At 39.6% G+C, this 27874-nt stretch overlaps 1 protein-coding gene across 6 annotated transcripts in view; it reads left to right on the top strand.

Moving 5' to 3' along the window:
• Positions 1-27669, top strand: part of mbt (serine/threonine-protein kinase PAK mbt) — a 71421-nt gene extending 43752 nt beyond the window's left edge. For all 6 annotated transcript variants that reach the window (XM_068348911.1, XM_068348917.1, XM_068348912.1 and 3 more), the window contains 5 exons: positions 6350-6478; positions 16944-17162; positions 18125-18226; positions 19348-19608; positions 22065-27669. In XM_068348911.1, coding sequence (XP_068205012.1) covers positions 6350-6478; positions 16944-17162; positions 18125-18226; positions 19348-19608; positions 22065-22226 — 873 coding nt within the window. In that variant the 3' untranslated portion in view covers positions 22227-27669. The remainder of the gene's footprint in view (positions 1-6349; positions 6479-16943; positions 17163-18124; positions 18227-19347; positions 19609-22064) is intronic.
• The last annotated feature ends 205 nt before the right edge of the window (positions 27670-27874 follow it).

Consider the following 27874-nt stretch of genomic DNA (forward strand, 5'->3'; position numbering starts at 1 on the left):
CTTTGCCCAAACTCCCCTTGGTCCTTTTAACAAACTTCACTCGTTCTTTTATTTTCTCGCAACCCTTTGCCCAAACTCCCCTTGGTCCTTTTAACAAACTTCACTCGTTCTTTTATTTTCTCGCAACCCTTTGCCCAAACTCCCCTTGTCCTTTAACAAACTTCACTCCTTCTTTTATTTTCTCGCAACCCTTTGCCCAAACTCCCCTTGGTCCTTTTAACAAACTTCACTCGTTCTTTTATTTTCTCGCAACCCTTTGCCCAAACTCCCCTTGGTCCTTTTAACAAACTTCACTCGTTCTTTTATTTTCTCGCAACCCTTTGCCCAAACTCCCCTTGTCCTTTAACAAACTTCACTCGTTCTTTTATTTTCTCGCAACCCTTTGCCCAAACTCCCCTTGGTCCTTTTAACAAACTTCACTCGTTCTTTTATTTTCTCGCAACCCTTTGCCCAAACTCCCCTTGGTCCTTTTAACAAACTTCACTCGTTCTTTTATTTTCTCGCAACCCTTTGCCCAAACTCCCCTTGTCCTTTAACAAACTTCACTCGTTCTTTTATTTTCTCGCAACCCTTTGCCCAAACTCCCCTTGGTCCTTTTAACAAACTTCACTCGTTCTTTTATTTTCTCGCAACCCTTTGCCCAAACTCCCCTTGTCCTTTAACAAACTTCACTCGTTCTTTTATTTTCTCGCAACCCTTTGCCCAAACTCCCCTTGTCCTTTAACAAACTTCACTCGTTCTTTTATCCTCTCGCAACCCTTTGCCCAAACTCCCCTTGTCCTTTAACAAACTTCACTCGTTCTTTTATCCTCTCGCAACCCTTTGCCCAAACTCCCCTTGTCCTTTAACAAACTTCACTCGTTCTTTTATCCTCTCGCAACCCTTTGCCCAAACTCCCCTTGGTCCTTTTAACAAACTTCACTCGTTCTTTTATTTTCTCGCAACCCTTTGCCCAAACTCCCCTTGGTCCTTTTAACAAACTTCACTCGTTCTTTTATTTTCTCGCAACCCTTTGCCCAAACTCCCCTTGGTCCTTTTAACAAACTTCACTCGTTCTTTTATTTTCTCGCAACCCTTTGCCCAAACTCCCCTTGGTCCTTTTAACAAACTTCACTCGTTCTTTTATTTTCTCGCAACCCTTTGCCCAAACTCCCCTTGTCCTTTTAACAAACTTCACTCGTTCTTTTATTTTCTCGCAACCCTTTGCCCAAACTCCCCTTGTCCTTTAACAAACTTCACTCGTTCTTTTATTTTCTCGCAACCCTTTGCCCAAACTCCCCTTGTCCTTTTAACAAACTTCACTCGTTCTTTTATTTTCTCGCAACCCTTTGCCCAAACTCCCCTTGTCCTTTAACAAACTTCACTCGTTCTTTTATTTTCTCGCAACCCTTTGCCCAAACTCCCCTTGGTCCTTTTAACAAACTTCACTCGTTCTTTTATTTTCTCGCAACCCTTTGCCCAAACTCCCCTTGGTCCTTTTAACAAACTTCACTCGTTCTTTTATTTTCTCGCAACCCTTTGCCCAAACTCCCCTTGGTCCTTTTAACAAACTTCACTCGTTCTTTTATTTTCTCGCAACCCTTTGCCCAAACTCCCCTTGGTCCTTTTAACAAACTTCACTCGTTCTTTTATTTTCTCGCAACCCTTTGCCCAAACTCCCCTTGGTCCTTTTAACAAACTTCACTCGTTCTTTTATTTTCTCGCAACCCTTTGCCCAAACTCCCCTTGGTCCTTTTAACAAACTTCACTCGTTCTTTTATTTTCTCGCAACCCTTTGCCCAAACTCCCCTTGGTCCTTTTAACAAACTTCACTCGTTCTTTTATTTTCTCGCAACCCTTTGCCCAAACTCCCCTTGGTCCTTTTAACAAACTTCACTCGTTCTTTTATTTTCTCGCAACCCTTTGCCCAAACTCCCCTTGGTCCTTTTAACAAACTTCACTCGTTCTTTTATTTTCTCGCAACCCTTTGCCCAAACTCCCCTTGGTCCTTTTAACAAACTTCACTCGTTCTTTTATTTTCTCGCAACCCTTTGCCCAAACTCCCCTTGGTCCTTTTAACAAACTTCACTCGTTCTTTTATTTTCTCGCAACCCTTTGCCCAAACTCCCCTTGGTCCTTTTAACAAACTTCACTCGTTCTTTTATTTTCTCGCAACCCTTTGCCCAAACTCCCCTTGGTCCTTTTAACAAACTTCACTCGTTCTTTTATTTTCTCGCAACCCTTTGCCCAAACTCCCCTTGGTCCTTTTAACAAACTTCACTCGTTCTTTTATTTTCTCGCAACCCTTTGCCCAAACTCCCCTTGGTCCTTTTAACAAACTTCACTCGTTCTTTTATTTTCTCGCAACCCTTTGCCCAAACTCCCCTTGGTCCTTTTAACAAACTTCACTCGTTCTTTTATTTTCTCGCAACCCTTTGCCCAAACTCCCCTTGGTCCTTTTAACAAACTTCACTCGTTCTTTTATTTTCTCGCAACCCTTTGCCCAAACTCCCCTTGGTCCTTTTAACAAACTTCACTCGTTCTTTTATTTTCTCGCAACCCTTTGCCCAAACTCCCCTTGGTCCTTTTAACAAACTTCACTCGTTCTTTTATTTTCTCGCAACCCTTTGCCCAAACTCCCCTTGGTCCTTTTAACAAACTTCACTCGTTCTTTTATTTTCTCGCAACCCTTTGCCCAAACTCCCCTTGGTCCTTTTAACAAACTTCACTCGTTCTTTTATTTTCTCGCAACCCTTTGCCCAAACTCCCCTTGGTCCTTTTAACAAACTTCACTCGTTCTTTTATTTTCTCGCAACCCTTTGCCCAAACTCCCCTTGGTCCTTTTAACAAACTTCACTCGTTCTTTTATTTTCTCGCAACCCTTTGCCCAAACTCCCCTTGGTCCTTTTAACAAACTTCACTCGTTCTTTTATTTTCTCGCAACCCTTTGCCCAAACTCCCCTTGGTCCTTTTAACAAACTTCACTCGTTCTTTTATTTTCTCGCAACCCTTTGCCCAAACTCCCCTTGTCCTTTAACAAACTTCACTCGTTCTTTTATTTTCTCGCAACCCTTTGCCCAAACTCCCCTTGTCCTTTAACAAACTTCACTCGTTCTTTTATTTTCTCGCAACCCTTTGCCCAAACTCCCCTTGTCCTTTAACAAACTTCACTCGTTCTTTTATTTTCTCGCAACCCTTTGCCCAAACTCCCCTTGGTCCTTTTAACAAACTTCACTCGTTCTTTTATTTTCTCGCAACCCTTTGCCCAAACTCCCCTTGGTCCTTTTAACAAACTTCACTCGTTCTTTTATTTTCTCGCAACCCTTTGCCCAAACTCCCCTTGTCCTTTAACAAACTTCACTCGTTCTTTTATTTTCTCGCAACCCTTTGCCCAAACTCCCCTTGTCCTTTAACAAACTTCACTCGTTCTTTTATTTTCTCGCAACCCTTTGCCCAAACTCCCCTTGTCCTTTAACAAACTTCACTCGTTCTTTTATTTTCTCGCAACCCTTTGCCCAAACTCCCCTTGGTCCTTTTAACAAACTTCACTCGTTCTTTTATTTTCTCGCAACCCTTTGCCCAAACTCCCCTTGGTCCTTTTAACAAACTTCACTCGTTCTTTTATTTTCTCGCAACCCTTTGCCCAAACTCCCCTTGGTCCTTTTAACAAACTTCACTCGTTCTTTTATTTTCTCGCAACCCTTTGCCCAAACTCCCCCTGGTCCTTTTAACAAACTTCACTCGTTCTTTTATTTTCTCGCAACCCTTTGCCCAAACTCCCCCTGGTCCTTTTAACAAACTTCACTCGTTCTTTTATTTTCTCGCAACCCTTTGCCCAAACTCCCCTTGGTCCTTTTAACAAACTTCACTCGTTCTTTTATTTTCTCGCAACCCTTTGCCCAAACTCCCCTTGGTCCTTTTAACAAACTTCACTCGTTCTTTTATTTTCTCGCAACCCTTTGCCCAAACTCCCCTTGGTCCTTTTAACAAACTTCACTCGTTCTTTTATTTTCTCGCAACCCTTTGCCCAAACTCCCCTTGGTCCTTTTAACAAACTTCACTCGTTCTTTTATTTTCTCGCAACCCTTTGCCCAAACTCCCCTTGGTCCTTTTAACAAACTTCACTCGTTCTTTTATTTTCTCGCAACCCTTTGCCCAAACTCCCCTTGGTCGTTTTAACAAACTTCACTCGTTCTTTTATTTTCTCGCAACCCTTTGCCCAAACTCCCCTTGGTCCTTTTAACAAACTTCACTCGTTCTTTTATTTTCTCGCAACCCTTTGCCCAAACTCCCCTTGGTCCTTTTAACAAACTTCACTCGTTCTTTTATTTTCTCGCAACCCTTTGCCCAAACTCCCCTTGGTCCTTTTAACAAACTTCACTCGTTCTTTTATTTTCTCGCAACCCTTTGCCCAAACTCCCCTTGGTCCTTTTAACAAACTTCACTCGTTCTTTTATTTTCTCGCAACCCTTTGCCCAAACTCCCCTTGGTCCTTTTAACAAACTTCACTCGTTCTTTTATTTTCTCGCAACCCTTTGCCCAAACTCCCCTTGGTCCTTTTAACAAACTTCACTCGTTCTTTTATTTTCTCGCAACCCTTTGCCCAAACTCCCCTTGTCCTTTAACAAACTTCACTCGTTCTTTTATTTTCTCGCAACCCTTTGCCCAAACTCCCCTTGTCCTTTAACAAACTTCACTCGTTCTTTTATTTTCTCGCAACCCTTTGCCCAAACTCCCCTTGTCCTTTAACAAACTTCACTCGTTCTTTTATTTTCTCGCAACCCTTTGCCCAAACTCCCCTTGGTCCTTTTAACAAACTTCACTCGTTCTTTTATTTTCTCGCAACCCTTTGCCCAAACTCCCCTTGGTCCTTTTAACAAACTTCACTCGTTCTTTTATTTTCTCGCAACCCTTTGCCCAAACTCCCCTTGGTCCTTTTAACAAACTTCACTCGTTCTTTTATTTTCTCGCAACCCTTTGCCCAAACTCCCCTTGGTCCTTTAACAAACTTCACTCGTTCTTTTATTTTCTCGCAACCCTTTGCCCAAACTCCCCTTGGTCCTTTTAACAAACTTCACTCGTTCTTTTATTTTCTCGCAACCCTTTGCCCAAACTCCCCTTGGTCCTTTTAACAAACTTCACTCGTTCTTTTATTTTCTCGCAACCCTTTGCCCAAACTCCCCTTGGTCCTTTTAACAAACTTCACTCGTTCTTTTATTTTCTCGCAACCCTTTGCCCAAACTCCCCTTGGTCCTTTTAACAAACTTCACTCGTTCTTTTATTTTCTCGCAACCCTTTGCCCAAACTCCCCTTGGTCCTTTTAACAAACTTCACTCGTTCTTTTATTTTCTCGCAACCCTTTGCCCAAACTCCCCTTGGTCCTTTAACAAACTTCACTCGTTCTTTTATTTTCTCGCAACCCTTTGCCCAAACTCCCCTTGGTCCTTTTAACAAACTTCACTCGTTCTTTTATTTTCTCGCAACCCTTTGCCCAAACTCCCCTTGTCCTTTAACAAACTTCACTCGTTCTTTTATTTTCTCGCAACCCTTTGCCCAAACTCCCCTTGTCCTTTAACAAACTTCACTCGTTCTTTTATCCTCTCGCAACCCTTTGCCCAAACTCCCCTTGTCCTTTAACAAACTTCACTCGTTCTTTTATCCTCTCGCAACCCTTTGCCCAAACTCCCCTTGTCCTTTAACAAACTTCACTCGTTCTTTTATCCTCTCGCAACCCTTTGCCCAAACTCCCCTTGGTCCTTTTAACAAACTTCACTCGTTCTTTTATTTTCTCGCAACCCTTTGCCCAAACTCCCCTTGGTCCTTTTAACAAACTTCACTCGTTCTTTTATTTTCTAGCAACCCTTTGCCCAAACTCTCCTTGGTCCTTTTAACAAACTTCACTCGTTCTTTTATTTTCTCGCAACCCTTTGCCCAAACTCCCCTTGTCCTTTAACAAACTTCACTCGTTCTTTTATTTTCTCGCAACCCTTTGCCCAACCTCCCCTTAGTCCTTTTAACAAACTTCACTCGTTCTTTTATTTTCTCGCAACCCTTTGCCCAAACTCCCCTTGTCCTTTAACAAACTTCACTCGTTCTTTTATTTTCTCGCAACCCTTTGCCCAAACTCCCCTTGGTCCTTTTAACAAACTTCACTTGTTCTTTTATTTTCTCGCAACCCTTTGCCCAAACTCCCCTTGGTCCTTTTAACAAACTTCACTCGTTCTTTTATTTTCTCGCAACCCTTTGCCCAAACTCCCCTTGTCCTTTAACAAACTTCACTCGTTCTTTTATCCTCTCGCAACCCTTTGCCCAAACTCCCCTTGGTCGTTTTAACAAACTTCACTCGTTCTTTTTTATTTTCTCGCCACAGTTCCGTGCAGCTCTGCAGATGGTGGTCAGTCCGGGTGACCCCAGGTTCAACCTGGACAATTTCATCAAGATCGGCGAAGGATCCACGGGGATTGTGTGCATAGCCAGCGAGAGGGAGTCGGGCAGTCAGGTGCGTAGAGTGTCCTAAGAGTTCAGTGCTTGTCCGTTGGTTTCTCGCGTTGAGCGAAGGACGAACCATCCTCTCTTGAATTATACATACATACATATACCAAGGCACTTCCTCCAATTTTGGGGGGTAGCCGACATCAACAAATGAAACAAAAACAAAAAAAAGGGGACCTCTACTCTCTACGTTACTCCCAGCCTAACCAGGGACTCACCGAGTTCAGCTGGTACAGCTAGGGTGCCACAGTCCACCCTCCCACATTATCCACCACAGATGAAGCTTCATAATGCTGAATCCCCTACTGCTGCTACCTCCGCGGTCATGTAAGGCATCGACTCGAATTATAGCTAATGTATTTTCACTTAAGATTTAATTAATACTTAATTTATTCAGTCCAGCTCTGTATGAGTCAAAGGTAGACTCATGGGGCTGTTCAATCTCCCCAAGTTTTCAATAATAATTTAAATTATCAACTTTCTATTACAAATCAGATCTAAAGTCCCTTGTTAGGCTGGAGGAACGTACAGAGTAGAGGTCCCCTTTTTTGTTTTGTTTCATTTGTTGATGTCGGCTACCCCCCAAAATTGGGGGAAGTGCCTTGGTATATGGATGTAATACGTATAGTTTGCCTTATGAGTTTCACCGACGGTGCTGACACCCTTTGTTGAGAGAGTATGGTTCGTCATTATCAGTTTCAACATTTACATGTGTGAGAATATTACATAACATGTACAGTATTTGTTCCTACACGAATACAAACTATCGTCCTTATCGAAAGTTAACCCTTTTACCCCCAAAGGACGTACTGGTAAGTTTCACAAAACACATCCCTTTACCCCCTTGGACGTACCGCTACGTCCTTGTAAAAAACTGCTATTTACATTTTGTTTTGCATATTTTTGATAACTTTGAGAAACTTCAGGCATTTTCCAAGAGAATGAGACCAACCTGACCTCTCTATGACAAAAATTAAGGTTGTTAGAGCAATTTAAACAAAAATATACTGCAAAATGTGCTTGAAAAATAATAAACCCTGGGGTTAAGGGTTAGAAAGTTCCAAATAGCCTGGGGCAAAAGCAAGTTGGATGTGTGGCAAATGACCGCCTGCTGAGCTCCCACTTGTCTTTCAGCCACCGGTAGTACAGGAATACGTTCAGAAGACTTGCTTGTTTTAATCCTTCTTTATCTTTTAGATCATTATGTTGGCAGATTGTCATGTTCAGGGATTATTTAGAATAGAGGAATTGCAATGATCGCCCAATAAGTGCACGTTTGACTTATCTGTGCAAACTTGCTGATATCCTCATTCTTGTTCCTGTTAGACAGCACTCCTGCTTGCTATTTATTCTCTCTCTTCTGGAACCAAGCCTACTTTTGGACAACGTACATTTGGATGATTGACAGAGGGAACCAGAGAGTACACGCTCGCATACTCCTATCATCTTGCCTGTTCGTGCATCTTCTTCCTTGGGTGTTGGCAAGCTTTCGGATGTGCCACCTCGAAGAGAAAAGGTACGAGTCGCTTACGCACTGGACGATTGATCTACCTAAGTCTCGAGGAACATCGATCGTTCCTCCGAATGGTTTTGTAGGGAGAGCAGTGCTGTACCCAAATTCAACTCTTATCTGGGTGAGTGTTTCGGTACGAGATACAGGACCTCACGATCTTGCTTCCAGTGCTAGGATTCTTGTTAGTACAAGCATGGCTGGTCTGGGTGTTAGTAGCTGCACTTGTCTCATTGTATCTTTCTTCCTTCGGGACAATCCCTGGATGCTTCGGTGACACTAGAATGTATCCCCTAAAGATGATCCGGGTATGTTCTTGGATTGAATGCGAGGTGAGAGGTTTGTATCGGGAATGCTATTTAGGATGTTGGCAGATGCCTTCATGCCTCGCCTACCTCGGGATTTTCCTGGAATGCTCAAGTGGTGCTAACTCTTCAAAGAATTTTGAGAATATCACAAGTAGGGACCGGGAACAAATCCAGTAGGGAAGGCAATCTCAGTACGTTCACACATAGTAAGAGAGGCAAGGGATTTTATATCGGGAACATATCCTGCCCAAAGAATACGTTTATGTGGTACAGGTGTTCACACTCCTGCTATTACTACTGTCTTTTTACTAGCCGGACAGTACTGCATTGGATCTCCCTCTCTGGTTATAGGTCAGTTTTCCTTTGCCTACACGTACACCGAATAGTCTGGGCTAATCTATCCACGTTCTCCTCTGTCCTCATACACCTGATAACACAAAGATAACTGAAAAAAATTTCTCCACTTAAGGTTTTAACTACTGCATTGCAATTGTTCAGTGGCTACTTTTCTTTTGGTAAGGGTAGAAGACTCTTAAGCCATGGTAAGCAGGTCTTCTAGGAGAAGGGCACTCCAAAATCAAGCCATTGTTTTCTAACCCACTGTCTTGGATTAGAGTTCTCTTGCACGAGGGTACACTCGGGCGCACTATTCTGTTTGTTTCCTTATTTCCTTTACTCGCTGAGCTATTTTCCTTGTAGGAGACCTTATAGGGCTTAGAGCATCCTGCTTTTCCAATTAGGGTTGTAGCTTAGTAGTAGTAATAATATCTGCAGGATGATGAATACTACCCTTGTCTCCTTTCCCCTCTTCAAAGAGCTCCATGGATGATCGTCCAGCAGAAGGGCTGTGGTAGTGTACGCTTGGCAAATGGCTCGAACTCGACGTTATCAGATATTCTCATCTCGGCTGACCAATCCCATGACATGAGCACCACCACGCACCTAGTAGGAAAAGCCGGATGCTATAAGCCCTGTAGGGCTCCAACAGGGAAAAATAGCCCAGTGATGATAGGAAATGAAATATGGAAATAAAGTGTATGAGAAGTTATGAACAATTAAAGTTAAATATTCTAGGAACAGTAACATCATTAAAACATCTTTCATATACAAACTATAAAAAGACTTACATTAGCCTGTTCAACATAATAACGATCACCGCAAGTTTGAACTTTTGAATTTCTACCAATTCAGCTACCTGGTTAGGAAGATCTTTCCACAACTACAATTCCATCACTACAATTTTGGTCTTCCATATCGCCACCCGGCTCTTTGCGCCGGTCATCGCTCGGGCAGTCCTGTTATTATGTCACTACGGGATTGTTTTCCTTTGTGATGATTGGATTTTCCCAGCGAATTTAGTGTTGCGGAACTTCTGACATCTTCATTCCAGTTTTTCCAGTTCACGATACCGGTGAAAGAGGCTACAAGGTCATCTCGCCACAAGCACCTAGGTTTCCTCGGGATCTTTCCTTTCGTTTCGGCTTCTCGGGAGCGTTCCAGTTCAGTTTTCTCCCCTCAAAGACAGAATTCCTCATGACCTTTTGCCACTGCTAGGTATCACATGATTCAGCTAATTGCAATCAAGAACTGTGTAAACTTCAGCTGATTCATCAAGTGATCGAAACTTTAAGTGTCTCCAGTGAACAAGTACACCCATCTCCTGTTACCCATTCCTTTCCGTCGATCTCAGCTCGTAGATTTTTCATTTTCTATCACACCAAAATCTTTCAACGCTCGAGATATGACTTGCCGAGACTTTTCCCAGGACATATATTTTCCCCACAGCCTGAGATTTGACTAGACGCCAAGATCTTTTAATTCGTTCCTGCGATTTGGATGTGAACAGGGGAGTTCTCAAGTACAAACTTGGTACTTGTACATGCTTCGAGAAGCCACAGCTCTCCCATTTGCTCTTTAGAGGCCAAGGCATTTAGTGCCCTTCATCCTTGGAGAGCATGAGAACCAGTAGCACTTTTATTGAAAAGAACCTGCCGATGGTTGTTCATCCTCTCTTCCTCTACACGGTTCCTCCCTAATCTCTTTGCAAATTGGCTGACTACTCGCTTATAGGATTCTTTGAAGAATGTCGTCTGGAATCATTAACCTCGTGACACCTTACTTAAGCTGTTATCTACAAAGTCAGGGATCTTTGAGACTTAAATTACGGTTACTAAGGTCTTTGTACTCGTTCGTGAATTATCAATGATACTGGTAGCATAGATGCTAGTCCCTCCCCGGCAGCTCCCCAGCAGTTCCCCAGCAGTCACTTGGGTAGTTTCTGAAGAGTTGCAACTCGATAATTAGGGTTCCCCTTTAGCTTCTGGTTTTGTTAGGGTAGGAATACTGGACAATACACCCTAGTAGCTATGTAATGAGCCTCATCGCGGGAACTCCTCTGCTCCTAGGATTCTGCTGTCCACAGATATATATAGAAGGGATGGAATGCCCTCACGCGCATCATATCCGTCTGAGGAATATGATCCACGGAAGAGACGCACCTGCTCTTCAACCTACTGGTAATGCGTGCTTTCATCATGACTACTTTGCAAGGTTTCCATATGAATTTGGTGAAGCATTCCGTACAGTTTATGAATGGCGATGCTTTTGTTCATGATTCGCATCAACAAGGGTTTCATTTTCGCAAGATCCTCAACAAGCAGTTAACAACATGATAGAACTGTTCACACTTTTCTTCTAGGCTAGCGAATTATTTGAGCAAACGCACTTGCTCAACAAGGTCAATTTTGATCCCTACATCATGTCATGGTGGAAATGGTTCTTGCTTCATATTTTCACCATTGTTTGACCGTCTCTTCATTCATTTGTCAAGAAACTTCCAGTATTCTGATCCCCAGGCACAGTCCATCAGCATTGTTCAAAGACGCCTGCCAATATAACTAAGAATTTTGGACTGTTCCTTTTTTTGCCTGTTTTCCCGTTTCAACGATTGCTCAACACCGTTTGCGACAGCGAGACCCCGGTATGACCACGAACGTTCTCAAGAAGTCTCGCTCTGTGTGGTATTGGTATCATCTACTTTCTATGTTCCTTCAATCTTCATTGTGAAAGATATTGCTCAGTCATCGATCTAAAAATTATGTAACGGCTTATGAAGAGCTTGGAATGTTTTGCGAGTTCCCAGGTCTTGCAAGGAAACCTGCTTGAGCCAGTGGGTCGGGCAGCAAGTACAGCTTCCACCCTTGAGACTGTACTCTAGTATCCTATGCCTGACGAAGTGAGTAGTAACGATATAACTTGCCGGTGTCGTGAGTCTCTCTGTAAAGTGGAAGAAGAGCTCCATCACCTTGGTTCAGGAGTTTAACAGGAACCACAGTAGAACCCAGCTGTTCAAGACTTTGCCTTTCATCTCTTCCCTACAAGAAGTGACTTCCTTCCTTTCCTAGGAGGACAACTACGGCTGTTCCTAGAGCAACGGAAGGAATAAGGGAAATGATTTTAGAAATATTTCTTTCTGGCTTCGTAGGATAAGCGGATGTGCTTTTACTGCAGGCCATGTCACGAAAGGTCCGTCCCCGATTCGAGTGCACAAACTCGGGCATATCGGATCTATCCCAGCTCTCCGGAAGAATCTTTCAGGAGTCCAGTTTTTCAAGACGAGTTGGGTAACGATAAACAACAGCCTCCGTTCTATACCAAAGGGATTGTACTCGAAGGTCCCTGGACACCAGTATCCTTGGTCCAGTGGTAGTTGCTCATCATATGTATTGGTCCTAAACTCATTCACGGAAGAAATCGCATCGCGTTTAAGGTAGTGGTTACGACGAAGGTCTGAAAATGGGCAAATGTATTGAAACCCTTATCATAAATGATTATTCATTCAGGCAACATACCCTCTACGAGGATATAGGGTTTTTCCTTGACCATCTACTAGTCCCTGCTAGTGACCTAGTCTAACACCTATCTCATCTTCATGTCTAGGCCATCAGGAAGTTGAAAGGAATCATCACTTGTGTTCCTGTACAGTAACGATGTGCTTTGACATTTCGTGGGAAAGTATACCAGCCAGTTGATTGTAGGGACTTTCTCTCTCGTAAGGGTTGTGGTGGCCGGTGTGCTATCATCCTTGACTGTTGAACGCCAGACTGGGCTTAGAGTCCCTCTCAAACTCGTTAGTTTCTTAGGTCGCTGCAACCTCGCCAACCTACGAGCTAAGGATGGGCAGGGTTAGGGGAGCCTATAGGTCTTATGTGCTGTGTCATCAGCAGCCACTGCCTGACCCTCCTAGGTCCTAGCTTGAGTGGAGAGGGGCTTGGGTGCTGATCATATGTATATATGGTCAGTCTCTAAGGCATTGTCCTGCTCGATAGGGCTGTGTCACTGTCCCTTGCTTCTGCCATTCATGAGCAGCCTTTAAACCTTTTTAGGTTGAGTCTCCTATTAAAGGACAAAGGTTTTAAAGTAATTTGAATTTTCCTAACCATACATACTGTAGTGGTTTGCTGACTGTGGCCAGAGGTAGCACCCGAACTGCCTAGTGTCCGAATGCCGACCACACCCCAACGTTCACTACACAAAAAATATACAACGGCGGAATACCCAAAAATCTAGGTAACAGGTCAAGAGAACGGAGCTCTGGGCACCACCCCTTGATTTATACTGGGCAAGGGGACCCAGATAGAACTTTAGTTCCTTTTTATCTTCCCTTTCATTCAGCTTGCTGAATTTAGGTAACATATTAGAACATTAGGTGAAAGGAAAAAATTATAATTTTTGTTAAATCTGACAACAGGATACAGCGTGGGAGAAAAAAATTATGATAACTTATTAGAAAGATTTAAAAACTAAGAAAAAAAGTAGCTGAGAAGCGGACACTGTGGGGAAAGGTTCTGTAATTAGTTTCCGTCTTTACAAAAACAAGAAAAATATTTGTAAATCAGACAAAAAAACTGTTAGGAATACATTAACAAGGTTTTGTCAATCCAAATAATTAAAGACAAAAATAGCATCCCTTTACGCTCCAGCCTCACGATAAGATGAAAAAAATTTAGAAGAAAATATAAAAAACTGAAATACTGTGCAATAATTTTCCCTTAATACTGTCCTTATCGATATCCAGTCTACCATTAGGCTGCAAGGTTACTTAATGTGTAGCTTCTGAACAGTATGGCCGCATACGACGCTGTGCAGGTCAATGTGGGCTTATGATAGCAATGTCGAGAAAATCTCCAATTGTAAACCCATACTGTGATAAGGTTTTGTTGTCATCGAAACTTTTCTGACCAACACCAGTAGTGCCTAAATCTCTCATTCTTGGAAGGGGTTTTGATAATCCTGGAACGATTCAGACTAAACTCGAACGCAGTCACTCTCCTCCTAACATCTGAATTCACTTCCAGGGCCCCAAGACCAGATGTGCCACTTCAATAGCTCCTGTGAACTATTAATCCTTTTACCCCCAAAGGACGTACTGGTACGTTTCACAAAACTCATCCCTTTACCCCCATGGACGTACCGGTACGTCCTTGCAAAAAAATGCTATAAAAAATTTTTTTCATATTTTTATAATTTTTTGAGAAAATTCAGGCATTTTCCAAGAGAATGAGACCAACCTGACCTCTCTATGACAAAAATTAAGGCTGTTAGAGCAATTTAAAAAAAAAAAATACTGCAAAATGTTAAGGGAAAAAAATGACCCCTTGGGGGTTAAGGGTTGGAAATTTCCAAAGAGCCTGGGGGTAAAAGGGTTAATGTCTATGACACACACTCATATAACGAGATTCTTCCTCGTTACTTGGCACATCGAAACAAAATATTCATTAACTTTACGGTGTTGACTGCTGAACACGAGCAATAGACAATGGCCTTATAATGCATTTTGTTTACATCTCTTCCACGGACTGTTTATTACTTATCCAAAATAAAAAAAACACTCATTTTCGTGTTATTCAGTCTAACAACACGGTAGCATACTTCCAGCTAATCCTTTTACCCCCAAGCTATTTGGAACTTACCAACCCTTAAATTGCTCTAACAGCCTTAATTTTCGTCAGAGAGAGGTCAGGTTGGTCTCATTCTCTTGGAAAATGCCTGAAATTTCTCAAAAAATTATCAAAATTATGAAAAGAAAATAAGTAGCAGTTTTTTTTTTGCAAGGACGTACCGGTACGTCCATGGGGGTAAAGGGGTGAGTTTTGTGAAACGTACCAGTACGTCCTTTGGGGGTAAAAGGGTTAAAAGGCAAGATAATATGAATACAGAGCAGCATCACAGACCACTACACACTGGTAACAGGCAATGATCAACATTCATCTTTGCTAAGTATTTTGCAGAATGGTCAAAGATTCTTTCCTATATACAGGTTCAGTGCTTAATCTAACTTCTCTGAAGACTACCCTAAATTTCCCTCCCTACTGAGTGTATGGGGCTGCTGTCAATACCTGAAAAAAATAATAACGGATTAAGGCATTTTTGCGTAGGCAGGGACGGGTATTCAAAATAAAAAAATAATAGTGTGTTTCATAACATACAACCAACAAAGCTTTCTTAGACGCAAACCATTCATTATTTCAATACCAGAGTCCTTTAAGTTACTTTACATCTCAACCACCTCACTAGTTCTAGATGTAAGATCAAAGTTGGAGCTGTGTCCGGTGGGTGGGACTTGCTTTCCAGCTAATTACTGCTGCTTAAGTTTTAAGTCATTCCAGCTATGCTGAAATCCTACTACTATTTAAGGAATTGAATTTTGTATAGTTAGGAAAAATACTAATTGCTTTTAAATTTGTGTTGTTATGAAAAACTAAGTTTACTGTATTCTGTTATTTGTAGGCAATAAATGTTTTTTGCTTTGATAAGTTGAGGAAAATGTTTTTGCTTTGATAACTTGAGGAAAATGTTTGCTTTGATAAGTCGAGGGAAAATGTTTTTTGCTTTGATAAGTTGAGAAAAATGTTTTTTGCTTTGATAAGTTGAGGAAAATTTTTTTTGCTTTGATAAGTTGAGGAAAGTTTTTTGCATTGATAAGTTGAGGGAAAATATTTTTTGCTTTGATAAGTTGAGGAAAATGTTTTTGCATTGATAAGTTGAGGAAAATGTTTTTGCATTGATAAGTTGAGGAAAATTATTTTGCTTTGATAAGTTGAGGAAAATGTTTTTTACTTTGATAAGTTGAAGAAAATGTTTTTTTCTTTGATAAGTTGAGGAAAATATTTTTTTGCTTTGATAAGTTGAGGAAAGTTTTTTGCATTGATAAGTTGAGGAAAATTTTTTTGCATTGATAAGTTGAGGAAAATTTTTTTGCATTGATAAGTTGAGGAAAATGTTTTTTTGCATTGATAAGTTGAGGAAAATGTTTTTGCATTGATAAGTTGAAAGTTTTTTGCATTGATAAGTTGAGGAAAATGTTTTTGCATTGATAAGTTGAAAGTTTTTTGCATTGATAAGTTGAGGAAAATGTTTTTGCATTGATAAGTTGAAAGTTTTTTGCATTGATAAGTTGAGGAAAATGTTTTTGCATTGATAAGTTGAGGAAAATATTTTTGCATTGATAAGTTGAGGAAAATGTTTTTGCATTGATAATTTGAGGAAAATGTTTTGCTTTGATAAGTTGAGGAAAGTTTTTTGCATTGATAAGTTGAGGAAAGTTTTTTTGCATTGATAAGTTGAAAGTTTTTTGCATTGATAAGTTGAGGAAAATGTTTTTGCATTGATAAGTTGAAAGTTTTTTGCATTGATAAGTTGAGGAAAATGTTTTTGCATTGATAAGTTGAAAGTTTTTTGCATTGATAAGTTGAGGAAAATGTTTTTGCATTGATAAGTTGAGGAAAATATTTTTGCATTGATAAGTTGAGGAAAATGTTTTTGCATTGATAAGTTGAGGAAAATGTTTTGCTTTGATAAGTTGAGGAAAGTTTTTTGCATTGATAAGTTGAGGAAAGTTTTTTTGCATTGATAAGTTGAGGAAATTTTTTTTGCTTTGATAAGTTGAGGAAAGTTTTTTTTGCATTGATAAGTTGAGGAAAGTTTTTTTGCAATGATAAGTTGAGGAAAGTTTTTTTGCTTTGATAAGTTGAGGAAAATATTAAAAAACAAGCTTTGAGCCCAAGTTCCGAATCATTTGGTGAGGAGTTAGCACTTGAAGTGTTAAATATTTCAAGTATTGATTAAATTTTAAAAACCAGATTAGTTTAAAATATTTTTTGTAGCATAACCCTCTTAAATTATCATAATAGTCTTTTATCTCTGCGTATATTACTTACTGTGTAAGGCTGTGAATAAGGAACGTTAGTTTCGGACCAGTGACAAATAAAATTTTAAGCAATATCCCTTTGGGGTCAACTTAACCCCAAAGTACTTTTCACAATTTTAAGGCTCAACACATGCGTTAATTTGTTCATCTTTTTGTCATGTATATTTGAAAATTTTAGAAATATTTAAGATTATATATATGTACTGTATATATATATATATATATATATATATATATATATATATATATATATATATATATATATTTTTTTTTTTTTTTCCGTAAGATTCAAGTTTCCTATTTTACGAAATTGTTTCTATGTTTCTAGAACAATTCGTGTTTCTTTTACCACAGAGTTACGAAAGATATTAATGGCCCGAAACCTGTTTGAATAGTTGTCGTAACTTGGCCGTCTTTAGCCTAACCCATTGTATCCCCCTCCCAGGTGGCCGTGAAGAAGATGGACCTCCGTAAGCAGCAACGTCGGGAACTCCTGTTCAACGAGGTGGTCATCATGCGAGACTACCATCACCCCAACATCGTCGAGATGTACGACTCGTTTCTGGTCGAGGACGAGCTGTGGGTGGTCATGGAGTTCCTGGAAGGTGGCGCCCTCACAGACATTGTGACGCATGCGAGGATGGACGAGGAGCAGATCGCCACTGTGAGTTTCTGTTTCTATCTTTGCGGTCTTGGAAAATAGCTTGTAGCATATTGCAGATGATGCTTCTCTTTACATTGATCTAGTGCAGATGATGCTACTCTCTTTACATTGATCTACGGCAGATGATGCTACTCTTTATATTGATCTAATGCAGATGATGCTACTCTCTTTACTTTGATCTAGTGCAGATGATGCTACTCTGCATTGATCTAGTGCAGATGATGCTACTCTGCATTGATCTAGTGCAGATGATGCTACCTTTTACATTGATCTAATGCAGATGATGCTACCTTTTACATTGATCTAATGCAGATGATGCTACTCTGTTTACATTGATCTACTGCAGATGATGCTACTCTTTATATTGATCTAATGCAGATGATGCTACTTTTTATATTGGTCTAATGCGGATGATGCTACTCTGTTTACATTGATCTAATGCAGATGATGCTACTCTTTACATTGATCTAGTGCAGATGATGCTACTCTTTACATTGATCTAATGCAGATGATGCTTCTCTTTACATTGATCTAGTGCAGATGATGCTACTCTCTTTACATTGATCTAGTGCAGATGATGCTACTCTTTTCTACATTTATCTCATCTCTTAAACATAGACATGTGACTAGTTAGTATCCACTAAGAATTAAGTAATTTAGTGCGAATGATTGGAAGAAAGTTGAACCCTTAGAAAAACTGGAGGTATGATTGTTAAATCAAGGACATTAGAAATCCCCCTCCCTCAAGCAGTTGGCTAAATGTTACTCCTTAAAGATTCTAGGTGTTCTTGATTGCAGAATCCCTTTGGAGAAACATCTGGTCTTTTCATTTTTCCTAAAACCAGAATGTATGATGAATAAATATATAATTTTTGTGTGTACTGAAAACATTGTACATTTGTAGCACCCCTTGATGTAAACAGTCTGGTCGATCGTTAGCACGGTATATCTCCTCTTTCCAGGTGTGCCGGCAGTGCTTGAAAGCACTCGCTTACCTGCACTCTCAGGGTGTCATTCACCGGGATATAAAAAGCGACTCCATATTGTTAGCAAGTGACGGAAGAGTAAGTAGATGAGGTGTTAAATAGTTCTTGTATGTTATTAAATCTCCCTGTCTTGATCATGTCCTATTCTTGTTTACATTTGAGTTTTAATTTGTTTTAATTTGTTTATCTTTACCATGAAAGTATTTTAGTATTGCAATCTTCTTTCCCACCGTTATCCCTACATTAGAAAGGTCGGTTGCCTGACGTGTCCTCTCCGCCAAAACCTCTTCTCTCCATATCATCCTTCACCTTACCTCACCATCGAATTCTCTGCCTCCCTCTTGATCTTCTCCTCCTTACAGGTTCCATCCTACGCCCTCCTCACTCCCTCCCCACCATCCATGCTTAACACGTGTCCACACCACCTCAGTCGTGACACTCCTATATCTATAATCTTTACTACACCTTTCATTTTCTTATTTCATCATTTTCCAATCTTTCAAAGAGTGATATCCCAATAATCCACGTTGGGATTCTCATGTCTGATCTCTCAAGCTTTGCTTCTTCTTTTCATCTTAAGCCCAAGTTTCTGATCCATACATTAACACTGATCTTATTACTAGATATTGACTTTTACCTTGATTGGCATTTTCTTATCACATACCGCTATTGCAATCTTTTTGTTTAAATGCTATTGTAGAGTATTCTATTTGAAGGCGTTGCAGTTTCTCGAGTCCTTAGTCATCTAGATGAAGTAACATTAAAGCATTTATTATTGCAATCACTTTGTTGCTAAGATACTCCATATGGATATGTGAATATTCTAGGGACCTTAATCATATAGAAAGAGGATTTCTTAACCCTTTAACCCCCAGGCTATTTGGAAATTTCCAACCCTTAACCCCCAGGGGGTTATTTTGTTTCCCAGCACATTTTGCAGTATATTTTTTTTAAATTGCTCTAACAGCCTTAATTTTTGTCATAGAGAGGTCAGGTTGGTCTCATTCTTTTGGAAAATGCCTATTTTTTTTCAAAAAATTATCAAAAATATGAAAAAAAAAAAAATTTTATAGCATTTTTTTGCAAGGACGTACCGGTACGTCCATGGGGGTAAAGGGATGGCTTTTGTGAAACGTACCAGTATGTCCTTTGGGGGTAAAAGGGTTAATCCATAACTACGTCGTTGTGTCTCCGCGCAGGTTAAATTGTCCGACTTCGGCTTCTGCGCCCAAGTGTCTCAGGAACTGCCGAAGCGTAAGTCTCTGGTGGGAACGCCCTACTGGATGGCTCCGGAGGTCATCTCGCGCCTGCCCTACGGACCGGAGGTCGACATATGGTCCCTCGGAATCATGATCATCGAGATGGTGGACGGGGAGCCGCCGTTCTTCAACGAGCCGCCGCTGCAAGCGATGAGACGGATCAGGGACATGCCGCCGCCAAAGTTGAAAAATTCTCATAAGGTGAGTGGTTTGCGTAATCTTTTTCACAGTAAGTTCCCTACTGTCCGCTGTTTTCAGTCAGCTGGTTTTCCTGGCACTAATGAGCTATCCTACATTTGTATCAAGAATTCCTACTGTTATTTCTACATGATAAACCAATTCAATTTAAAAATTTCTTAGCTGGAGATATACTTATACTGTATATATATGTAGTAGGTTGGCCAGGGCACCAGCCACCTGTTGATATACTACCACTAGAGATTTTTGGGGTCCTTTGACTGGCCGGGCAGTACTACATTGGATCCTTCTCTTCGGTTATGGTCCACTTTCCCTTTGTCTACACACACACACACATACCGAATAGTCTGGCCTATTCTTTACATATTCTCCTCTGTCCTCATACACCTAACAACTGTCCGCTGTTTTCAATCCACTGGTTTTCCTGGCACTAGTGAGCTATCCTACATATGTATCAAGAATTCCTACTCATGTTTCTACATGAATTGATATATAATTTCTTACCTGGAGATGTACTTATATATATATTTAATGTTTGCATAGATGATGCTGTAAATTTTTATTATGATTTTTAAATTGTTTGAGCGGCTTTATTTTTACACACAAAACTTTGTCATAAGATATTGCTCTCATAGAATGGTCCCAGTAATATAGAAATCACTTCAGTGTTCCTTGCGATTAAAGAAATGCTACCTGCGGTGTAATCTATGCTGGTGAATTCAACCTCACGCTAGTCCTTTCTGAATGAATGCTATATTTTATCATCAGTTACATACAAGGAAGATCATTGGGAAGTTAGAGAATATTTTTATCCGTATTTTTTCATGTAAAACAAATTCTGAAACATTTGTCAGTGAACTTTTAACTTTAATAAGGTGTAGTATGCTGCTGATGATTCTCATAGTTGTCATCTGCGAAAAGAAGATACAGTAGCATGAAAATGAGTAACTTGTGGCTGTTAACTTCCCAAAACTATAAAATTCAGGGGCTGAAAGTTTAGAGATCTGTAATATTATTGGTAAAGAGTTCACTCTGTATAAACAAGATGCGTTCCAAGTTAAATGTTCATATCAAGGAGATATTGTAACTCCAAATAAACTCGAGACATTACTGTATTGAGTAATTTATATATTTCTAAAATTCTTCTGTATATATATAGGTAGCATTTTCACAAATGATACCAATTACTGGTCGGAACTTGGTTAAATATTTTTTACAAAACTTTATCAGCGAAACATCTAATAGTCGTAAGATTTGGTACAGTATTTGCAACGCTTCCCGCGTCTACGGAAATTATGGTACTGAATTAGATCGTGTATTATACAGTACTCCAGATCTCTGGAAAGATGCTTTTTTTTTCTTCCATGACAAAGGAAATTAGTATTTCAACCTAATGTGTGTCTTTTAAAGATACCTTTCAATTGGTCTTGTAGGGGGATGGTACTTCACAAGGTGTACTGTTGTCGTTAGTTTAGGGACATTTCTCGTCCTCGTCCTTTTTAGTCTCTGTTCCCGACTCCCTTTACCCATCTTGCTGTCCAGCCTCGTAACTGTTCCTTCGCCCTGAGTAGTCTTCCTGGACCTCAGGCCGAAGTAAATCCAATCCTCTCCACTTAAACGTATCCATTTACAGTTTGCCTCGCAGAGTTGTAGACAGTACCTTCAGTCTGTCGACCTTGTCCATTTTCTTTGGACTTCCACCTTTTTGTCTCACTTCATCTCATAAGGAATTGTTTTAGGGAGTCATATGGGAGTCTATAAAGGAGAGACTACAGTGTCAATATTGATAATAACCCTGAATACTATCGGCACTAGAATTAACAATATTAACCCTTTTACCCCCAGGCTATTTGGAAATTTCCAACCCTTAACCCCCAGGGGGTTATTTTTTTCCCAGCACATTTTGCAGTATATTTTTTTTAAATTGCTCTAACAGCCTTAATTTTTGTCATAGAGAGGTCAGGTTGGTCTCATTCTCTTGGAAAATGCCTGAATTTTCTCAAAAAATTATCAAAAATATGAAAAAAAAATAAATTTTATAGCATTTTTTTGCAAGGACGTTCCGGTACGTCCATGGGGGTAAAGGGATGAGTTTTGTGAAACGTACCAGTACGTCCTTTGGGGGTAAAAGGGTTAAAAGACCCTTTTTGTGAAGCCAACAGCATACTGTACCCGGCAAGGTACACTCTAGGCATATGTGAATGTTCGTGGATTAATTTGAATTAGAGAATTTCTTAGACTTATTACTAGTTCAGAACTTTGGTTATCATAAATATCTTATATTTAAGCTTTGTTGTAAATTTACTCATGTACTGAATACCATTTGTAAAAAGGATAATTGTTAAGGAGGCCCCCAAATGCATCTTGACATCAGTTGGAAAATAAAATACTTGATTAATATAAGTCTTTTTATTTCAATTTCTACTAATGCCTTCTTCTCTTGTGTGCGGCCCGCGAAGATATCGCCCCGACTCCAAGGATTCTTGGAAAAGATGCTGGTGCGGGACCCCGGGCAGAGAGCGACGGCGTTCGAACTCCTCCAGCACCCGTTCCTGCGGCAGGCCGGGCCGCCGTCCCTCCTCGTGCCTCTGATGAGGTCCTTCAGACATTCTCCGTGTTGAGAGAGAGACTAAAAAACCCACGGTGTCCATAATGTAGATATTTTTAACTTTTATACAGAAAGCAGCTATTTTGCAGCGGAATTTTTATAGTCAGGAACATGATGATGCCTTCGATATTTGGTAAAGAGCCTCGATTGCTGGCGATGGAAAACAATGCTCAGCTCTCGGTGTGTTGGAAATTAAAAATAGAGAAATTGTTTATAATCTCCGGCACTGATAAGCATTCTACTGTAACCTCTCGTTGTGTTGGAAATGAAAAAGAAAAAAAAAAAGGGTGTTTGCGATAACTCGTCTTTCTTCATCTTCTCTTTCAAAGAAAAATGGACTCCAGTCCTTTCTGTGATTATATTTGTCTCTTTTGTACATTAATGCTTTGTGTTGTGTATAGTTCGCAATTGTTTACATTCCAGCTTCTATTTACCAATATTTAATTGTTTTCTAAGCAGATTCTCAGTGTCTTGTTTGAAACATAAACTCGATGTTTACCTTGTCACTCAAGTTTCCCCCGTTTGAGAAAACCTTAAGATTGCCTCTCAACGTAGTTTAGTTTTATTCTGATTCCCTGACAGAAGACGATTACGGATACAAACGTAAACGTGAAGTGACAATTTAAAATGCAGGAAAATTGCTGTGGACAAGGTTTAAAAAAAATCGAGTTACATGTTTAAATGTAATTTTTTTTTCTGCATGTGTAAGAGACTGTTGATAATGTTTCTTTATAATTTACATCGTAGCCGTTTTCCTTTTTTCGTGTTCCGTACGCTTCTTTTTAATGTAATTTATTGTTTGTGTGCTTCATTTCAGAAGTGTTTTGTTTGCTCATTCAACTTTATGCATTCCAAGTCTCTCTCTTTCTCTCTCTCTCTCTCTCTCTCTCTCTCTCTCTCTCTCTCTCTCTCTCTCTCTCTCTCTCTCTCTCTCTGTGAGTTTACTTTTGAGTCTTGATTTTCTATCAGACCATTCTTTCTAAAAGATTAAACTCAAGCTGATTATATCCATTCCTAATATCAAATTCCTTTTTTTAAGTTAACATTAAAAAAGCTCGCATAATTTTAACCGAAATTTGGACTGTAGAAAATAAGAAAGTACGATCTCTGTTCGTTGTTTTATCGGGATTTCGTCCGTCGAACCCGCGTACATTTCAAATCGTACCAAAGGTGTGTTCCATGACCTCAGTGGCACCAAGTACAAATTCAACCACTCTCGCATGGAAAAGGGACGCGCCTTCCGCTCGGCCATCAAAGCATCGAGAAAGACGTCCTTGATCGAACTCGTAGGATTTTAGAATACGTTGGCAGACCCAATTTTTCTTTTGTATTTTATAGATATAACATATTTTGACCAGCAAGTAGTTTCCTATTTTGCACAAACGTTTGGCAGTTGTCGCAGTCAGTGAATAGCTGTGTACAGAGTAACCTGTTCTTGTTCAGCTGTACAAGAAGTACAGCCGTAATTAAATTTTGCGCAGGTACGTGATATCGTCGGCTTTTTGCCGACTGCTTGAAACTTCCCTAAATCTTTCCAAGCAATAGTTAATGGAATACTTAACAAAATCTCGTGTCGGAGTTCGGTAACGTTATATTCATCGAGGGCTTCGTGCCAGTTTTGTCATTTCGCAACGAACAGACGATATTCGTGCTTTAGGGACGTAGAAAATGACGTCGTTATACTTTCTTAACACTTCCGCTAACTCATGATACCAATTTTTTTTTTTTTTCAATTCCATCACACGAGAGATTACGAGTTATTATTATGTAAAACACCTTTTTAAGTTGAGACTTTAAAGTCGTTTTGTGTGTTAACATATGGAGAAATGTATTTTGTGGAATCTTGTTTTTTTTTTGTATAGACTTGCCCGTCTCCTTTGGAAGAGGCGATTGTAACTTATTGTTGGCAGCTTGCTTTCATCTTATGTTTGTCAAATTGATTATACCATGTGGTTGAGAATGATAGCCATGTTTGTAAAGAAATAAAAACACATTTTTGTAGTTAATTTGTATATATAATGTATAAAGAAAATATAGTTGACAGTGTACCGTAAGGGTAATGAATATTGTGTACATGTTCGAGGGAGACAAAAGATAAAGGCCGACAAGTGATTCTGCGAATCACGCCATAGATTGAGCGAGACGTGCGCGCATTCGCGTGCTCCGAGTCCTACGAAAGACGCAAGTTGGAGGGGCACTCACTCGGTTTCTGTTACGGCGACGCGGTGCCTATTCGGTTCGGCATCGCATGATTCCGCCGTCAGATTTGATCCTCGTGTTAGAAAATAACTAAAGAGTTGGATTGCGAACTGTCGTAACGATGAATTTCGAGTTGCAAAGTGCCTTTGGACATATCTGGATTTGAGAATGAAAAGTGTTCAGATTGTTTTAAAATATTACTGAAATGTTTTTTGTTGATGGGAGGCTGAAGGAGGTTACGTATGTTTGCTGAGATTTTAAGAAATAGCATTTGTTATTCTATATCGTCATTCCCATGAAGGCAGAATATTCGTTGGGTTCAGTTTGTTTGTTAAACCTGATTTTAAGTTGTGCAGAGATTTGCTTCCTCCAAGAGATTAGTGACTTATTTCTTTCCAGAAATAAATGGAGAATTGAGTGATTTTGTTATAATAAAACAGTTTGTTTTTACCACTCGCCATTGTGATCGCTGGAGAAATTATTTGCCTGAGAACTGTTTTACTTTTGTCAGGGCAAAATAAGTGTTACGAGATTAAAATTGTTATCGTATGCTGAATTTAGCACGAATCTTTTAATTGATTGCAAAACTAGTTTTGACAAATTCCATATCTAAAATACTTTAGTGATATGTATAAATCAGAATCTCATTTAGAATGTAAACTATTACTTGTTAAGTTATCCGTAAATGTCGGTTCTTAGGATGGATTAAATTGACGTGCTTGCCTTTGTCTTGTGAGAGTCCCAAATCGAGGATATTTGGACACATTACATTGTGATATTACAATTTGCATGTATGCTTAATATATTAGGTAGCTACTCAAATCTATTTGGACAATGTATTTGATGATATTGCAAGTTTATTTTCTGTTTACAGACAACCAAGTGTAAGGTCCCACTTTTCTGTATTTGAATTGGAAAATTGGTTATTTAATTTTTAAGTCTTTGGACCAGGATTGTGTGTTTTTAAACCCACATTTTATATGTTGTATTTTACTACAATAATAATGACATTGTATTATCGAAGAGTAAGCTGAAAAGAATGAAGGACATGGTAGAACAGTGTGTCACGAACAAAACTATCGGATGTTACTTTATTTATTTTCATGTTGGAGTTTTCAAACTGTGTGTAGAAGCAATAAATATTTTTATCTCTGAATATACTGCATGTATAAAGTGGAGTTATTCTCTCTCTCTCTCTCTCTCTCTCTCTCTCTCTCTCTCTCTCTCTCTCTCTCTCTCTCTCTCTCTCTCTCTCTCACATAGTTAAATCACTCTTATGTTTAACGACACGTTAGAATTCAAAGTATTGTACGTGAATTTGTATATATAGGTTTGTTGCATTTACGACTTCTTCGTCGAAGGTATATGGAATTGTGATCTGAATTGCCATAGGAAAGTTTTGAATGTAGCATTATCACACTTATTTGACAAAGTATAGAATTCCACGTCACTGCAAAATGTCCGTTTTGATATCCTGTAGTGTAAGTACAGTGTACGTACGGTACGCTGTAAAGTAATGGATGTAATTAATATGCTCATCTGTGTAGGTGCACATAATTTAGGTAGTTTTTTTTTTCAACCGGAAAGAAAGAATCCCCTGGATGAACGAGGCAGTTTGGCAGGTTAGCAGTCTGTGAATGGCACTTAAAAAGTGCTTTTGTATCTCCGGCAATTATACAAGAGTAGGATGACGTACTGTATCTTTCCCCGTATGAGAAGTGCGACTAGAATGACATACTATATTTTTCCCAGTACGAGAAGCTCGACTAGAATGACGTACTATATCTTTTCCTGTTCGAGAAGCTCGATTAGAATGACATACCATATCTTTCCCTGTATTGTACGATAAGAAAAACTAGAATGACGTACTATATTTTTCCCTGTACGAGAAGCGCGACTATAATGACGTACCATATTTTTCCCTTTTGTACGATAAGAAAAACTAGAATGACGTACTATATTTTTCCCTGTACGAGAAGCTCGACTAGAATGATGTACTATATCTTTCCCTGTACGAGAACCTCGACCAGAATGACGTACAGTACTATATTTTTCCCTGTACGAGAAGCCTGACTAGAATGACGTACTTTAATTTTCCCTGTACGCGAAGACGCGAAGCGCGTGGGAGTTATTCCAGTAATGTGAAAGATTACCCATCTCCTAAGAATCATTGACATATCATTTCTTGACTATTTTTCATTCCATTCTTTTTTCGTATGAGAATTATCTTTCTCGACATATCGTAATTTTTCTTATTTGGAATTGTATGATATCAAACTTTAAAGGCTCATTTTTTTTTTCCTTGCCAAAGGTCACTCACAGCCATGTATTATAATACTTTCCATGTCACAAAACTTAAGGTCACATCTTTACTTATTTTCTTCACAAACGATATTCCAGTTCCCTTTCAGAATGCCCTGCGTAACAAACACGATGTTTGTTCTTTTTTATCGTGAGCAGTTACTGTACTTAACTTTGCCTTTGTTAGTGCCCTAAACATAACCGTCAAGATGGTGTTTCAATCCCATGGAGATATTTGAATTTAAAGCTAGAGACTTAAATCATGAGCTCTCGTGTTTGAGTGCCGATGAAAATTTGTTGCCGGCTAACGGAAAACGACTGTCTCTGTCCCTCATAGATTAAAGTAGAATCTAGAAACATAAAATTGTTATGAATTATCGTGTTCGAATGCCGGCTAACGGAAGATCCACCTGCCCCAATATTGCCTTTATAAAATTGTAAGTCTGATAGGAATGTTGTTGCTAATCTTAAGAATCCATTTGTATGTATGTATACTTCGTATATACTTATAAACATTTGTATAGATAATAATTAAAAGAAAGTACCTGTTAACTATTGTGTAGTCCGTAAGTGTATAGCAGTGTTGCATGATGTCCGTCGACATTGGCTCCGTCCTCGAGAGAGACAAGTGTGTGCTATCACGCCTTGACGTGAAATGAATGTCGAACAACAGCCCGTCCACGCGATGCCTTCGGTCCCTTGTGTACTCGTCCTTCCGCAGCCTATCCAGGATAGAGTAGGCCGTTTGTCTTCCTACTTGCATTTCGTAAAGGTAGAACACTTGATAGATATACTCAATGCAACTGTTGATACCATGTATTGGTTTTGAGCTAAGCCTATATATTTTAAACACTCAAGTTTTAATTTTGTAGTTTTTAAGTGGAACAGATTATGTAGTCTTGTATATACACAGAATTTACTATTTTAGATATAGAAATAAAACAGTTCATAATTTTCACCGTCTTTCTCTAAACCTCTCTGTGTTTTGTACATACATACATATACCAACGCACTTCCCCCAATTTTGGGGGGTAGCCGACATCAACAAATAAAAAAAAAAAAAAATGGGGGGGACCTCTACTCTCTACGTTCCTCCCAGCCTAACAAGGGACTCAACTGAGTTCAGCTGGTACTGCTAGGGTGCCACAGCCCACCCTCCCC

The sequence above is a fragment of the Palaemon carinicauda genome, chromosome 25, assembly GCF_036898095.1.
Source record: "Palaemon carinicauda isolate YSFRI2023 chromosome 25, ASM3689809v2, whole genome shotgun sequence".
Lineage (NCBI taxonomy): Eukaryota > Metazoa > Arthropoda > Malacostraca > Decapoda > Palaemonidae > Palaemon > Palaemon carinicauda.